Consider the following 17034-nt stretch of genomic DNA (forward strand, 5'->3'; position numbering starts at 1 on the left):
GAAGTTCTGAGCTGACTTCCCACCTCCCAGGATGCACCTGTCAACGCACCTGTCACAGGAAACCCCAAGCTAGCCTGTGCTTCATGAGGCTCTACCTCAAGAGAACAAAGGGGCTGGAGAGATGGTTCAGTGGTTAAGAGCTCTGCTCTTCAAAGGACCCAGGTTCCAAACACCCACGTGCCTGCTCACAATACTCCAGTTAGAGGGGATCTGCCGCCCTCTGCTGGCACCGAATGTACACTGCACAGAGTGCACACAAAGCACTGATCCACATAAAGTAAACGAACTTTAAACCAAGAGAAAGGGAAGAGGGGGAAGGGGGAAAAGAAAAGGCAGAGGAGGGAGGAAGAAGAGCAGAAGAAGAAGAGATTATGTCCTGAAGGCTGTGTGACAGAGTCCTGCAGTTTTGCTGGCCCTCAGTCTTCCAAGTCCTTCACTCCATTTTGCAGATGAGGCTGGTAAAATGATGACCCACTAATTCTCGGAGGCATTTGATTAAGAGGAAAGCCCTGTCACTGGTTTTGGTTCTGGTTTGCTTTGGTTTCTCTAGTTCTGGAACTAGATGAGGCTAGCTTCGAACTCAGAGATCTCCCTGCCAAGCCCCCCCATGCACACTTGCTATGTAGCTCAGGCTAGCCCAGAACTCAGCATCCTCCTACCTCTTGAGTTAATTTTCAATAGTAGGATACAGTGGTACAGCCAGCAGCTGGGAGGCAGACACAGGAGGGTCAAGAGCAGCCTGCCTGAGCAGGACACCCTGCCTCAATCCTTTAGTTTGGAGATGGTCTGATGGGCCTTTAGTATTGGGTGACAGGCACGGGGCTCATTGAGTGTGAGGAGCTGATCTGGTCTGGCCAGGGAGTTGAAATGGAGCCTGCTCAAGTGGTGGTGTGGGCTGTGGTTAAGGTGAAGACAACTGGGAAGCCAAGTTGGGGTGAAAGGGGTGCCCCATCCCCCCACTCCACCCATGCCTCGCAGAAGAGTACAGTGGATACTGCATCCAACTCCCATCTTTATTACCAGGAGGGTGTGGGGATCCCCAATACCCCTGTCTGCGCCAGCCAAGTCCTGGGAGCAATGCCCTCCTTCCTGAGGGAGACCAGCTCCCTGCTGAGGGGCTCACAAGTTGGTGGAGGATTTGGGGATATTGGGGTCCACAGTCTTACAGGAGAGATTGCTGTATTTCCAACCTGAACTCTCCCCGAGCCCTGTGAACTGGCGCTTGAATTGCTGTCCAGCCTGGAACAGGGAGGCTACATCCAACAGGGCATCTTCAATGTGCTGCCCCAGCCGGTGTGAGTCCTGCAGAGTAGCAAAAGAGGAGCTGGGGGAGCCCTGGGAGACAGGTCTGAGGAGGAGGCTAGATCAGGGACCCCTGGGGTCTGAAGGGCTCAGTCCCAGAATTTAGAGAGAGAGGAGGAAGGCACTCAAGTTCCTCTTACTGTTTCTGTGCTTGATTGCTTGCTGGAGATGTGGAAGCTGATTGCGTTTTCCCCCATGAAGATATACGAGACGCCATACCCATGGTCATGGGCCTGGAGAGGAAGAGTGAAGCCAGCCGATACCAGCCTGTCCTCCACACCCGCAGGGCACGAGTCCCCACCGCTCCCTCCCCAGATGTCCAGAGGCTGGACCCAATCCAGTTCACTCACAGGCCCAAATCCACCTCCAGAGGAAACATAATCCGGGTAATTGTGGACATCGAACAGGTGTGTCTGCTGCACAGGGATCTGGCTGGTAGACAGAAGCCATTGCTGCGACTGGACCTGAGGGTAGCAGGCGGTCTCATGAGCAGAAAAGAATTCCTTTCCTTCACTGCAAGCCTGACCTCCTCCTATGCCAATCCCTCCAAAATCAGTGGCTTTCCTCTGACCATGCCCCCTCCCAACTAACCACGCCCCTTTCCCATGCTTTCCTTTCCACTCTGCTCTTTCTGTCCCACCCCGCCACCCCCAGGGTCTCAGTGTAGCTCTAGCTACCCTGGACCTCTCTAGACCAGGATGCCAGGCTGACTTTAAACTCAGAAATCTGCCTGTCTCTGTTTCCCGAAGGCTGGGATTAAAGGCCTGGGCCACCACCACCACCACTCAGCCCTTCCTGTAGCACGCCAGGCGGGGGCAATACCACCCAGCCAAGCCCTTAGACCTCCAGTGGGGGATTCTAGACTGATGCTCTCTACTGCTGAACCCCTCTTCCCTCTCAGCACCCTGACCCCAGACTTGGCTTGGCCATTTCATCACCCTCCTGGCTTCCTTCTCCTCCTACCCATTTTCCTGACCTGGGTCAGGAAGGGCGACTGCATGTGGAGAAGCCGGGACATGATGTACAGTGCGAAGAGGTGACGGTCGATCCCTTGCCCACTCATTGCTGCCTTCAGCAGGGCCTGGTGCTTGTCCACGGCTTCCCGGAACAGGGCAAGGCACTGTTGGTCCTAGGTCCCCCAGGGCAGTCAAAGGTCATGGAAAGACAGGAAGTGGGCTTACTTTGAGGATCTGGATTATATCTGGTCTCAAGTCAGCTTCCAAGATGCCTACAAGGTAGGGATATCTTTCCCACTTTGCAGAGAGGAAATGGGTTCAGAGAGAGAAAGTAACTTGTCCAGGGTCACACAGCTAGGAATGCTCTGTGCCTGACATTAGGACCTTTAGGTCCTCTAGTAAGCCACAGCATCTCACAGGTGAGAGAGATGAAAGGTTTGCAAACGGGGGTGGAGGGAAGGGGCGGCAGAATTGTTTAGAGCAGAGGCTATAAATAATTTGAGGTATGATGTAGACGAAGGTCATGGTCGCACAGTGTCACAGTGGCTGAAGTGAGGAGAGCAACAGAGTAGAAGCAGTACTTTCTGCAAAGTGGTCCCCAGTACTGTGTGTCGTCCCCACTAAAGCCGGGAACACATTCTCCTAGTCTATGATAATCCTTCATTTTGAATCCCATGGTCAGAGCTGGTTGGTCCCTTGTTGTGGATGCCCCTCCCAGATCCTGGCCACGATGGAAACCTCCATGAGGCCGACACTCACTGTCCTCTCCTTGTTTTCCATGGCTCTCACAAATTGGCAGGCCTCTCTAGTGCAAGACCTCACCGTCTCCGTCCTGCCTTCCAGAAACAGTCGGGTCATGGCTGATTCATAAGTCAGGCAGAATTGACCCCTGTCCTGGGGGAAAGGAGAAGAGGAACCTGTCAGCTAGCCTTGGGATGTCTTTGTAGTCCTGATGGAGACCAACCTCATTCTGCTTAAAACTAAGGAAACCAAGATGGCAAACCCACAACACAACAACAGACTCGCAAAATGGCTGACCCACAACAAGATGGCTGACCCACACAGGATGAATGACCCAGAATAAAATGGCTGATTCACAACAAGTTGGCCAACCTATGTTAAGATGACTGACCTACCGGGCTTGGTTGTCCATGTCTTTAGTCCTAGCACTTGGAAGGTAGAGGCAGGTAGATCTCTCTTGAGTTTAGGTCAGCCAGGGATACACAGTGAGACCCTGCACACACCCCACAATCCGCTACAAGTCCCTTAAAGGTTGATCTTAAACAATGAGTGACCCATAAAATGGATGAGCAGATGACCCATAGTGTCACAAGACAAGAAAGAGACCCTGAGGAGGTAGGTGAAGAGGTGGGTGCTGGAGACTCTGAGGGAGCAGGCACTGACCCGGAAGTGGGCCAGCTGCAGGACCAGCTGGATGAAACTGTCTGAAGAGACATGACAGCCTTTGATGAAGCTCTTGCCGAAGTGGAAGAAGGGGAAGACATGGCAGTCAATATTGCCAGACAAGGTCTTGGCTCCCCTCAGGGCCAGAGAGATGGACGGCTGGATCTGCCAGAGAAGGAGGTAGGAGAATGTCTGCTGTTAGCATGCACTGTAGTGGCAGAGCTCAGGCAAGGGTCTGGAAGGGGTGGGGGGCAAAGATGCAATTAGATGGGGTGGGGCAGAAGGGAAAGGAAGAGGTTATGCTAGGGTGAGGACAAGTGAGGGAGTGCGGTTCAATTTAGATGAAGAACTGAGATGCAAGCAAGCTTGAAGAGGTTTGAAGGGACCGGGCATGGAGCTGGACAGGGCTATGGTTACTGGGACAGGTCCACCTGAGAGACAAGATGCAGGGAATGGAGGTGAGTAGGAGAAGAGGTGTTGGGGATACTGTGGGACTCTAGGCCGTGGGTACCCTTGGTGTGATATGAAAATTGGCACAGGGATGACTTCAGGGTAAGGCGAGGGACTTAAAGGGGAGTCCCAGAGCCCACCCTTACCTGCTTTGGAAGGTCCCACTGCAGGCGCTGGGGCTTCGGCAGGGCAGGGTCGGGGTGCCCCTTACAGTGGCCATCTGTGGCATATCCCAACTGGAAGCACTCTGTGGCCAGGGTGAACTGGGGACGAAAGTGTCATTTGTTTCCTCTTCTGGACTGAAGCCACTGTGGAGACAGCTGTAGTAGGGCCCCGTGTGGTTGAATCTGAGCCGCAGAACCCAATGTGGTGGGATGTTCTAGGTTCCCACTGAGCACGTACCTGCTGCTTAGCCTTCTGGGCTCACGTTTTTACCTCTCTCAGCTGCCTTATAACCCTTTTTGGTTTCACTTTAAAATAGGGTCTAATGTAGTCTAGGCTAGCCTGGAATTTACTGTGTAGTTGACAGTGATTCTGGACTCTGATCTTCTCGCCTCCACCTCCTATGTGCTGGAACACAACAGGCAGCAGCACCACGGCCATCTTACATGCTGCTGGGGATAAAACCCAGGACTGCACAAGTCCACTAGTTGAGCCCAAAGCCAGCTTTGTTTCCTTTTGCAACAGACTGGCTGGTCTGTAGCCCAGGCTGGCCTATAGCCCAGGTTGGCCTCTAACTAAAAGCCTCCTGCCTTCCAAGTATTTAGTTCTTTTTGTTTGTTTGTTTGTTTGTTTTGTTTTGTTTTGTTTTTCCGGAGCTGGGGACCGAACCCAGGGCCTTGCGCTTGCTAGGCAAGCGCTCTACCACTGAGCTAAATCCCCAACCCCAAGTATTTAGATTACAGATGTGTGCTACAACACTCTGTGTGTGTGTGCCAGTGTAAGTGTATGTGTATGTGCATGAGTGTGTATGTGTGCTATATCCTGTGAGAGTCTGTGTTAGAGCATCCCGTGTATGTGTGTGTGTGTCTGTCTGTCTGTCTGTCTCGCTCTCTCTTTGCATGTGCATGGGTGGGGGTGGGGGTGGTGTTACAGGTTACAGGCTCTAGGTTTGCTGTCACTGTGCCTTCTTTCTGTGTGACCCTTGAAAGTCACTTTCCTTTCTTTGAGCCTCAGTGACACACCCACCCCAGGCAGGTCATCACAGCAAGCCCCATTCTCTGCTGGGCTCTTCTCTGATTCTGTATGTCTCTATTCTAAGGTCCTTCAGGGTTAGTCTTTGGACAGGGTCCCCAGCGCACCTCCCATAAATGTCCCGCGACAGGGCAGTCAGCCCATGAGTGCTCCACGCTGAGGCCCAGCTTCCCGTTGGAGAAGACGATGAGGGTGAAGGATTTGTCAAACCAACTGCAGAAAAAGTTTGGGTGGGTCACCAGAGAGCCAGGGAGGAGAATGTGAGCACCCATGGGAATTCCAGTGTGGGGGGTGTGCTTCTGGGTGAGGATGGGGCAGGGCAATCAGCGGGGGGGGGGGGTGTGCCAGCCCAGGGGGCCTCTGGGAGTGCTGCTGATCAGAGCTGACTTCAGACACATGGGTGTCAGATTTAGGGAACTGCTTTTTTTGGTTTTATTTTTCTCGGAAGTCAGCTCTGGGGGTGCTGGGAATAGACCCTCAATCTTGGGTCTGTTGTTATAGCTAAATAATCCTCCATCACGGGGCCTCACTCCCTAAAGCGACCACAGCTCAGTGGAGCAGTTGATCTTGAGCAGTAACTAGAAGTCCAAAGGTGGAATATCAGTTAGTGAAACTCTGCTCTGTTCAGGCTGTAGAATCTATACGACTGCTGAAACTCAACGAATTTCTGCTGGGCTCAACTAGCTAGGTTTGCTGACACAAAATGAGTATCGGGTGATCAGAGTCTGGGGTCTTGAGCAGATCAGTTCTCTGGGTTAGCGGTCTCTTACTTCTAATGAACTGTTTTGGGGGTTGTAAGATATAGGTGAGCTCTGGATCTAGCTGCTGAGGTGTGGGGTCTGGCTGTCTCCTGTGGAGAAGCCCTAGTTCTCCAAAAGCATGTGGGTGGTATTGTAGGGGGGTCGACTCACCGGTCATGGCCTTGGCCAGTCAGCAGAGTGTGGGCATAGGTGTCCAGGGAAGCTGCGGGGTTCTCTCTGGTCAGTCCCGCGGGCTCAGAATCCAGGGACACAAAGAAGGCAGCCCCTTCCACAGTCTCCAGGGCAGTGGCCGCATGGGTCTTCACAGACTCACGTACCTGGGCCCACATACTCCTGTCCGAGTGGGATAGGCCTGAACCCAGCTGGCCCCTCTACCCTGCCCAGCCTGTTCCCTGGAGCCCTGCTTGCCCCTTGCAACCACAGGTAACCGACCCTCACCTGGGAGCGGCAGTCAAAGCAGCTAGATGTTCCTCAAGGGGACAGGCTGGGGAGGGGTCATCCAGGATGTACTGGAACTGCTGTTCCAGGGCCCGTGGGGACAGCAGGCCATTGGAAGAGTGGGTCCCTACACGGAAGAATCTGCCCTGGTGGAAGACAGCCACATGTTGGCTGTCTTGGAGGTGACAAAGGTAGTCTGGAAGAGTATGGGGAGAACACGAAGGTGGAACGAGGCTACATTATAAGATCCACAGCCATCTACAATGCGATCTGGCGCCCTCTTCTGGTGTGTCTTAAGACAGCTATGGTGTACTCATTATACATTATATTATATATACTCAATATACATTAAATAAATAATGTTAATAAAAATGCTAAAAATTGGGGTGGAGAGATGGCTCAGTGTTTAGGAGCACTTCCAGAGGTCCTGAGGTTAATTCCCAGCAACAACTTGGTGGCTCACAGCCAAGGGATCAGCTGCCCTCTTCTGCTGTGTCTGAAGGCAGCTACGGGGTACTCACACAAAATGAGAGGCTTCCTGGCTTGCTCCACCTTAAGCTATCTTTAATTTTATGTCAACTCAGATACCCATGTTTCACTGTTGAAGAAGCTAAGGCTCAGAGGGGACAATGATTTCCTGAGGCCACAGAGGAAGCATCACAATCAGGGGAGAGACCCACACAGACTGGCTAGAGACCTGCTCTTGCCCTCTGCCCAGTGCAGGAAGGGACAAGGACTGAGTAGGGGGTTATCCTCACCTTTTTCCACCCCTGGAATCCGTGTAGTGTTGAACATCCTCTCGTACTGGGCGGAGCACAAGGGGCGCATCCCCATCAGCAAGGTCTGCAGGAGGCCAGGGGCTCCTGAGCCAGGCTCGGCCCTCTGCAGCTCCCTGTACCTCCATCCCCAAGCCACGGGATCTGCCTTACCGGTGGGATCTCCTGCCGGTTCAGAAGGTGGCGATACAGGAGCAGGGTATGCACGGCATTGCCCGCACGGGCTGCCTGCAGTGGTGTGGGGGTGACATACAGAAAATCCTGCTTGGTGGCAAAGGGAGGGAACACAAAATATACTGAGGCCATGCTTGTCCCTGATGGGGGCCCCAGCCAGCGCTCTGCACTGATGTCATGGGTCGCCAAGGCCACAAGGCCCCTGCCACCCCCTGCCTGCCTCTCCCTCCTCACCATCATGTAGTAGGTGCTATTAACCAGCGAGCCTCGAGAACGCAGGTACACAAACTCTTCCCACCAGTCGCTGACCTGCGAGGAGAATCAGAGAGGCTCAGCTCGGGTGGCTGAGACCCTGAGGGAGAAGGATGGTGTGACCAGGGAGCCTGCAGACGTTCCTGTGTCACATGGGCAGAAAGGATCTTGGGGGTGCGGGGGGATTGGTTCTGGTTAACAACCAGCAATAACCTGTAAGTCCGTCGAGGATGAAGGATTAGTTCATTAACACCTGCTACCCTCAAGTTATGGAATATTACATAACCATTAACTAGAGAGTAAAGGCACCGGGGAGATGGCTCAGTGGGCAAGTGCTTGCCTTGCAAGCATGAGCACCCCAGTCAGATCCTCAGGGCCCAGAGAAAAGCCAGGTGTTGTGGGTCACACTCATAATCTCAGTGCTGTGGAGGAAGGGAGAATTGCTGGGGCCTGCTGGCCAGACGCCCTACCCAATCAGCACACCCCACGTCTCAGTGAGGGACCCTGTTTCAAAAAACTAGATGGAGCTGGGGAGACGGCTCAGGAGTTAAGAGCTGCTCTTGTCGTGGACCTGGGTTTGTTCCCAACACCCACATGGCAGTTCACAACTGCATATAACTCCAGCTACAGGGGATCCATCCGATCCTCTACCCTCTTCTGGCTTCCGTGGGTAATGCATGTATGTGACACATCTACATATACAAACATGCAATCACCTATACACACAAAGTAAAAACAAAAAGAAGTATCTTCAAACAAACAAACAAAACACAACTGTAGGGTGCCCCGAGGACCTCTGCACGGCACGCTCATGCACACACATATTTGTGTATGTGTACATTCGAACATGGATGCACACCTGCACGAACATACACACACACACACATTACACACACAGACACAAAACAGTAAGGTACACATTTATGGACACGATGAGCATCAACACACAGTTCTGAGGGCTCTGGGTATCTCTTGCTTGCTGGAGGGCTTGCCTACCACATACTGGGTGTGGTGTTTCTTCCAACTGGGCCATTCCCCAAGGTTAAGATTGTTTATGTGCTTGGGTGTTTCTTATGCATGAATGTCTGTGTACCGACAGCACCCCAAGGCCAGAAGAAGGAATCAGATCCTTTGTAACTGAAATTACAGAGGCTTCTGAACCACCGTGTGGGTCCTGGAAATCAAACCCAGGTCCCTGCATATACTTTTAAAAGGGCAGAATCAGGGGTTGGGGATTTAGCTCAGTGGTAGGGCGCTTGCCTAGCAAGTGCAAGGCCTTGGGTTCGGTCCCCAGCTCCAAAGAAAAAAACAAACAAACAAACAACAACAACAACAAAAAAAGGGCAGAATCGGGCCTAAGAGCATGCAGAAAAAGGGAACAAAAGTAGACTACTAGGGCTGGAGAGATGGCTCAGTGGTTAAGAGCACTGACTGCTCTTCTAGAGGTCCTGAGTTCAATTCCCAGCAACCACATGGTGGCTCACAACCATCTGTAATGGGATCTGATGCCCTCTTGTTGTATGTCTGAAAATTGTACTCATATAAATAAAATAAATCTTTAAAAAAAAAAAAAGTAGATCACTAAAGTCTGTCTGGTTTTCTCCAACCCTTGAAGGCACTTAACACTAACCCGGGGTGCCCCACCCCAGACCCTCTTTCCTTTTCCTGCCCCTGTTAAAACCATGTGCTACCAGCCCCAGGCAAGCCCAATGCTTGCATTAATAATTTAAGTGTCTGCTGGCTGCTGCAATCCTCAGCTTCCTTTCTAACCTTCCATCTCCAGGCCATCCTACACGCCCTGTCCTGTTCTAAATCTTTCCAGCTCCCTACTACATTCCTGGGAAAACCTATCGCTCGAGCTTTCCCATCCTTGCACGCCTGTGTTCTGACCAAAGTGAAGCCCCCTTTCCATATTTGTTTACATTTGCCTCTTCCATTTCTCCTAAGTCCTGCTAACTGGACAAGTTCAGTTCACATTCAGGCTCTCTGCCTACCTCTGAGATATTTATAGCTCCATCTTGCTTCTTCACCACCTCTCAAATGCCCGTTGCCTGTCACCCTTCTCCAGTTTCCTACGTTAGCCAAGGCTGGCATTCCTGATTCATGTGACTCATTCTGTACCTCAGTTTCTTTTTTCTTTTTTTTTTTGGAGCTGGGGACCGAACCCAGGGCCTTGCGCTTTCTAGGCAAGCGCTCTACCACTGAGCTAAATCCCCAACCCCTGTACCTCAATTTCTTAAGGAGCTCAACTCAAAAGTGCAGCCATGGGCCTAGCTCCCAAACTAGCTAACCACCACCCATCTAGGAAGCCGTCCGCGAGCTGGAAATGGTGGACGGATTCATGTTGGAATTCTGGTCCTAATACAAGTAGTGTGACTCAAACTCAGATCCTGAAGTTATTGCAATTTGGGTGACAACAGGGAGGGGCTGAGTACGGAGGAGGGGCTACTTACTGAAATTCCATTATCCTGCAAGTCACAAGCAGGGCTGGGGCAGGCCAATCACTTGGACAGGCCAATCGTGGTAGGGGCATGGTTAGGGCGGGCCAATCACCACAGGACGGGTGGGCCAATCACTGCAGGGCCGGGCTGGGCCCCGAACTCACGTAGTTGGAAGCGCACCAGGACTTGAGTTGCAAATAGAGCTGGAGTCGTGGCGCCTGCAACCTCAGGAAGTCGTTTGCCAGCGCCACAACGCTGTCGAAAGCGTCGTCTCGGAGCACAGGGCGCATGGACTCTAGGTACTACAAGCAAACAAGGACAGGAGCGTCAAGGCCCCGCCGCCTGCCCGAGACCGCCCCGCCCCAGGGCACGCCCACCTTGCGCACGGTCTCTTGCGCTCCGGGCACTGGCTGCCGCGGGAGCGCACGTTGAAAGCTGAAGAGCCTCGGGTGCCTCCCCGAAAAGATTCTGACCAATGCCTGCGGGACAGAGGAGAGGACCCAGTTGGGGCAAGGAGGAGGGAAGACGAAGATGATGTAGGGAGAGGGAGTAAGGAAATGAAGGGGGTTTGGATGGAGGAGAGAGGACAAGATGATGGATGGGGGAGGGGAAAAGGAGGATGGAGATAATTAAGGGGAGAGAAGTAGAGACAGAGTGAAGAACAGGATGAGAGGACAGAGGTGACCGTGAGAGGGGGGGCGGGGAGGGAGGAGGGGAATGCACTGACCCAGAGGACAGAGATGATGTACAATGTGTGGAGGGGATACAGGAAGACAGCATGAGAAGAGGGAGACAACTGGGGACAAAGCGGGAGACAAACCCAGAGAGAAAGCAACAGAGATCCAAAGACAGAGATGGACAGAGAGTCCCAGAGAGAACGGGGTGGGGAACTGGGGTTATGAACACAGAGACAGGAGTGGTGGTGGACCAGACCCAGAAAGAGACAGCCACACGTTTGTTCTGGGAGTCTAGATCCTCACATACCAGCCAGGTCTTCGTGGGTGAGGACATGGTGCCATGAGGTTCCAGAAGCCAGCCGTGGTGGGACAGCAGGAGCCTCAGAGCCACATGAAGTGTGAAGATCAGGGTTCCCCACAAACACGAGGCAAAGACTGCTGCTGCCAGGAGCCCCTGGAGCTGGTGGTGCTGTCCGCCCCTGGGAGAGAAATAAATAAAAGGGTGCCCCTGAAGCTGTTAAGTGGACCGAGTCTGCAGGATGCGCACTGGGGACAATCACATTTGACAGACATATTTATTTACCTGATAAAGTGGGTGTGTCCCTCTGTTGCCCATGACCACCCTTATGGAGGCACCAAGCTCCTAAAATCGCTTTCCTGGGACCAGAGGGGACACCAGGGTAGAGTGCTTGCCTAGCATGCGAATGCCCTGTGTGTGATTCATAAGCTGGGAGTACTGTGCTGGCGAGCCTAAAATACCAGCCCTGGGAGGCAGGAGGAGGAGGAGTTAAAGCCGGAGGAGTTAAAGCCCGTCCTTGGCTACCTTGGCTACATTGTGAAATGGAGGACAGCCTAGGTTACATGAAACCCTGCCATAAAGAAATGTATACATACATACATTCACGACTTTCAGCCATGCCGTCTTTAATCGCGGCGGCACTCAGGAGTCAGAGGTGAACTCTGTGAGTTTGAGGCCAGCCTGGTCTACAGAGTTCTAGGACAGCAAGGGCTTCACTAAGAAACCTTGTCTCGAAAGACCAGAAAATAAATAAATAAAATAAATAAAAATAAATAATAAGTAAGCAAACCGGGAAACCAATGAGTTCGGTGTGGTGGAGGAAGCCCAGAGCTTAGCCTTGTGACAATCCCTCCCACATGGGCTTCCGGTTTCAGACTATGGGCACATCACTGCAACTCCTCCGTAGGATGCCCCGATAGACTGGGTCATGAATAAGTCATGTCCTTCTAGGAGTTTCCCCGTCTAATCTGGGCTCTGCCTTGTCCAGAAAATCTGCTTCTTCCAAGAAAGACTGGCCTACCTCCTGGGACTTAGCACACCAATCCCTGCCTGGTTTCCAGGCCCTACATAAAGGTGACAATGTTTGCTTTGGCTGTTTGGTGTGACACAGGATCTTGGTTTGTATTCCAGGATGGCTTCATCCTTGCACATCTCTGCCTGGTCCTCCCAAATGCCAGGTTATAGGCATGTACCTGGCTGGAAACATTGCTTTTGTTTTTGTTTTGTGGGGTTGTTTGTTTGTTTGTTTGTTTGTTTGTTTTTTCCCCCCCGGAGCTGAGGACCGAATGCAGGGCCTTGCGCTTGCTAGGCAAGCGCTCTACCACTGAGCTAAATCCCCAACCCTTGTTTTGTGTTTTGAGAAAGGATCTTCCCGGGGTTGGGGATTTAGCTCAGTGGTAGAGCGCTTGCCTAGGAAGCGCAAGGCCCTGGGTTCGGTCCCCAGCTCCGAAAAAAAAAAAAAGAGAAAGGATCTTCCCATGTAACCCCTGCCTCTGCTGGGATGAATGCTTACTTGGTGAGCCACCATTCCTGACCCCTGACTCAGGTCAGAACTGAGTATAAGAAGAGCTTGGTAATCCTGAAAACCTCATGTGGCACTCAGGTCTTGGGAGGTAGAGGGAGGTGGATCTCTGTGAGTCCCAGGCTATGCTCTCCACATAAGTTCCATTACAGCTAGTGCTACATACAGAAAGAGATGCTATCTCCAAAAGAGGGAAGGAAGGAAGAAAGAAAGGAAAGAAAGAAAGTTGGACATGGTGGTGCACTCCTTTAATCCAAGCACTTGGAAGGCAGAGGCAGGCAGATCTCTGAGTCCGAGGCCAGCCTGGTCTACAGAGTGAGTTCCAGGACCGACAAAGCTACACAGGGAAACCCTGTCTCAAAAATCAAAAATAGGGGCTGGAGAGATGGCTCAGCGGTTAAGAGCGCCCGACTGCTCTTCCAGAGGTCCTGAGTTCAATTCCCAGCAACCACATGGTAGCTCACAACCATCTGTAATGGGATCTGATGCCCTCTTCTAGTGTATCTAAAGACAGCTACAGTGTACTTATATATAATAAATAAATAAATCTTTAAAAAAAATCAAAAATAGGTAAATGAAGCTATGAAGTGAAAGAGATGAAGCTCCCCCACCCCCTCCCTTTTTTTTTTTTTTTCCTTTTTTTCGGAGCTGGGGACCGAACCCAGGGCCTTGCGCTCGCTGAGCTAAATCCCCAACCCCCCACCCCTCCCTTTTTGACTGTACCTCTATTAACAGTCATAAAGTAAGCTCCAGAAATTAGATTTTTGATTTTTTGTTTTTTGGTTTTTTGTTTTGTTTTTGGTGTTGTTGTTTTTCCAAATCAGGGTTTGTCTGAGTAACATCCATGTCTATCCTGGAACTCACTATAGACCAGATTCTCCTGCCTCTGCCTCCCCACGGCTGGGATTCAAGGCTTATGCACCGCCACACCCAGAAATTACATTTCTTTGACAGACAAAGCACACAGAGTGTCTTGGTAGGGGTTAGGGCTGTGACTGGCTCGAGGAGGAAGGTTCTCACCAGTCTGGCAGCAACTCTTTAATCTTCTCCATCAGTCCTAGGGAAGGGTCCAGCTGGAGGAGACAAGCAAGCTGGATTGTACTGAAGAGGAAAAGCCAGCTGAGGGGCGTTGCCGGGACCACACCAGCAAGAAAGTCATTCTGTGTTGAGAAAAGGGCATCTTCAGTCCTACGTTCCCTCTGAGCACATGCTCGGTCTCACTCGCAGCAGTTTACAGGGTCTTGGATGCGGGCAGCGCTCAGGGCTCCTTTTACTGAATGTATTTAGTAAGGAGTTGGGGGCATGGTATAGCCTTTGTCTACTCCCCAGTGAGGGGCTGAGGCTGGGAAAGAGTCTCTCCTAGAGTCCACCCTGTGGAGAGTTAGTTAGTGGAGGGAGGTATGGCTTGGTGGTAGGGAAGTCTCCTGGAACCTACCAGTACAGGGGTTGGGGTTGGGGGTGAGAGTTCATTCAAGCTGTCCTAGACTGCTCAAAACCCTGGGTTCTGAACCTTGGCACCAATAAGTCAGTAAGTAAACAAATAAATAAATCCAAGATAAGGAGACTATACTGGAAGTTGTTGGGGGAGGAGCTGCATGGGGAGTGCAGCAGGGGTGAGGTGAGTCAGGAGCAGAGCGGGTCAGGTCAGTACAGAGCATCCCAGAGGAAGCCATAGTTAACAGTAGCCTGAGACTGGACACCCAGATCTTCAGAAGTGGGTTTCAGAAATCCCAGAAGCAGGTACCTGGTTCCCCAGAAGGAAATCAGCCAATAGCTCTCCTCACCCAGACACGCCAGAGATTCCTTTTCCAGGAGCGTAGGGCAGAGAGGTAAATCTCCTGCCACACTGAGGAGCTGAGCTCCACTTCTGCCCCGTCGGAACTGAGTGAAGACAGCAAGCTCGAGGCCTGGTGTGCCTCAGCCATGTTCCCTGGGACCCCTAGGAGAAAGGCAGAGAGTCATTCTTCAGGACCTCGTGCCTCCTCTCAGATCCACGAGTCCAGAACTTGGTCCTTCTCCCTTGGACCCACCTATGCAGACTTTGCTTCTACTCTCGGGTGTGTGTGGGGTGGAGGATTCCAGGCCCGGAGAAGTCTAGACCCCAGCCCCCTCTCTCATACTCTATCCCTTCCTCCCCACAGCGGGACCGCATAAGCTGCTCCAAGAACCTGAAGGGTGCTGCAGCTCACTGTTTGGGACAGGAATTCATTTAATTGGGGATCTCTGAAAGAATTAAGGCTGGAGAGCAACCTTGAGACCTGTATTACTGAGAATTCATTGCTCAGTATTCAGGATGGGAGAGGGAAATTGATGCAGGCTCAGTTCAAATAAAGCACACTATTTTTTCGCTTTTTTTCTTTTTAACGTACTAGTTTTTAGACCCATAGGGAAATGAACATTTGCCGACGGTGGCACTGTTCATTTCCAATTGCAAGGCAAACACATATGGGTTCCCTTCCACCATGGGGTCTGGAGAGGGATGAAAGAGGAAGCATCCTACTGCGCATGCCCGGCATCGAGGGATGCTGGTGACGAGCGGAGGCATGTCCAGGACAAGTGATGGAGAAGCCCCACTTGTCTGCCCCAACACAAGGCCCATAGCCCCTCCTATACCCGGTACTAGTACTTACACCGGTCAGAGGTAAGCAGCTGCGGTTCCTGGGGTCAATTCCATATAGACCTCCGTCCCCCAGTTTTGAGTCCACTACTGTTTCCCTTGTACATACATCTAATCCCCGTGTAATGAATCCACGAACTGATCAACCGTCTTTGGCTGTTATCCCGAAACCCAGAGCCACCTTGCGGGCACCTCCTCGTTCCCTGAACTGGGTGTTCAGGTCCTAGGTTTTATCCCCGCCTCCTCTGATCCCTCCGCGTTCAGTCCCTGCCCCTTTCCAATCCCTCCGCATTCTCTCCCCGCCCCTTCGGAGTCCTAGCGTCCAACCCTCTTACCCTAAGCCTGTTTTTTTTGTTTTTTGTTTTTTTTTCCTCCTTTCTTTTCCTTTTGTTTGTTCAAGAAACTAGAACAGCCTTGGCCTCCCTCCCTGCCCTCTTTTAGGTACAGCATCATGTTATGCTTGTCGCTGTATATCTGCTGGAACACATCTTGGGAGATGCTTCTCAGGCTGACAGGTCAGAACCATCCACAGCAGGCTTACAAAGAGGCTCATGAAACAGGTGCCACTGGGGAGATCCCAGCTAGACAGAGGGACGGTGCAGGATGCATAGATACACACAAACACAACAGTCTGCTTTATTCCACTCTGGGATTTCATATTCGGTCCACGATGGATCTGGTGTTCTTTTGGGTCCACCCCAGGACAGCCCATTGTCACCCAGAAAGAAGGGCAGTATCCAGGTCTCTTCACTGCAGGTAGGGATCTGTGAAGGTCCTAGGGCTCAGGTTTCCTTAGGTTAGGAGGTGGCAGGGTCAGACCGGAAGTTCTAGCAGGATCCAGGAAGCTAGCTAGTGTGGCTGAAGAGTCAATGCATCAGGAACAGGGTGGGAAGCCAGATCAAACAGGTGTCTTGTCCAAGGGCATTCAGGTCTGCTCAGTGAGCTTTCTGGCTTTAGGGTTACTGACCCCTGATTGGCCGATTGGCCATGCAACATAGGATCCAAATTCCCACCTGTCCCCAGACCAGGGTGACCCAGCTTCCATAAACACTGGTGGATCAAGATAATGGTCTTGCCCTTATTCCAGAAGACAGGAGAGTGGAGGGACCGGATCACTGGACTGGAACTAGCTTACTTAGAAACAGCACAGGAGGGCTGGAGAGATGGCTCAGCGGTTAAGAGCATCCGACTGCTCTTCCAGAGGTCCTGAGTTCAATTCCCAGCAACCACATGGTGGCTCACAACCATCTATAAAGAGATCTAATGCCCTCTTCTGGTGTATCTGAGGACAGCTACAGTGTACTTATATATATAATAAAATGAATAAATCTTTAAAAAAAAAAAAGAAAGAAACAGCACAGGATAAGAAAGAGCACTGCAGGGGTTGGATTTAGCTCAGTGGCAGAGCGCTTGGGGGACACTCGGGGGGCAGAGGCAGGAGGACCTCTGTTGGAGCTGAGCCTGGACCATAAGGCAAGTTCCAGGATAACCAAGGCTGCAAAGAAACCCTGTCTTAAACCCCCAGATAACAGAAACAGCACAGGACATGGAAGGTCTGGGGTCAAAGGACAGATATGGCTGGCCCCCACTGAGGACTGTCCTCAACCTTGGCTCCAGGGAAGAACCTCAGGAAGGTCAGGGAATGCTGAGACATGGTGAGGCCAGGAACCCTTGCCTAGCTTGAGGGACACACCCCTAGACCTATAATGGACAGTCCTCAGGGAGTGACAGGCTGCTGAACTACCCCAGCCCCCAGGGCAAGAAGTGGCACG

At 51.9% G+C, this 17034-nt stretch overlaps 1 protein-coding gene across 8 annotated transcripts; it reads right to left on the reverse strand.

Annotated features, from left to right (window-relative positions):
• Nucleotides 1-992: 992 nt before the first annotated feature.
• Nucleotides 993-15520, reverse strand: Cpt1c (carnitine palmitoyltransferase 1c). 8 transcript variants are annotated; one of them, XM_006229066.4, is made up of 19 exons: nt 15276-15518; nt 14430-14584; nt 13666-13805; nt 11133-11304; nt 10526-10627; nt 10313-10450; nt 7690-7764; nt 7435-7545; nt 7264-7348; nt 6506-6701; nt 6218-6400; nt 5414-5519; nt 4259-4375; nt 3663-3827; nt 3018-3152; nt 2279-2431; nt 1653-1766; nt 1443-1535; nt 993-1302 (listed from the first exon to the last, which is right to left on the reverse strand). In XM_006229066.4, exons 2-19 carry the CDS (start codon nt 14568-14570, stop codon nt 1120-1122), a joined length of 2409 nt encoding a protein of 802 aa, XP_006229128.1. In that variant the 5' UTR covers nt 14571-14584; nt 15276-15518; the 3' UTR covers nt 993-1119. The 8 variants fall into 8 exon arrangements, 7 of the variants coding, with proteins under 7 accessions (XP_006229128.1, NP_001030097.2, XP_017444628.1 ...); NM_001034925.2 differs by having other exon boundaries at nt 7435-7542; nt 15276-15459; XM_017589139.2 differs by lacking the exon at nt 15276-15518 and having other exon boundaries at nt 14390-14527.
• Nucleotides 15521-17034: the final 1514 nt, after the last annotated feature.

Source organism: Rattus norvegicus, chromosome 1, assembly GCF_036323735.1.
Source record: "Rattus norvegicus strain BN/NHsdMcwi chromosome 1, GRCr8, whole genome shotgun sequence".
Classification (NCBI taxonomy): domain Eukaryota; kingdom Metazoa; phylum Chordata; class Mammalia; order Rodentia; family Muridae; genus Rattus; species Rattus norvegicus.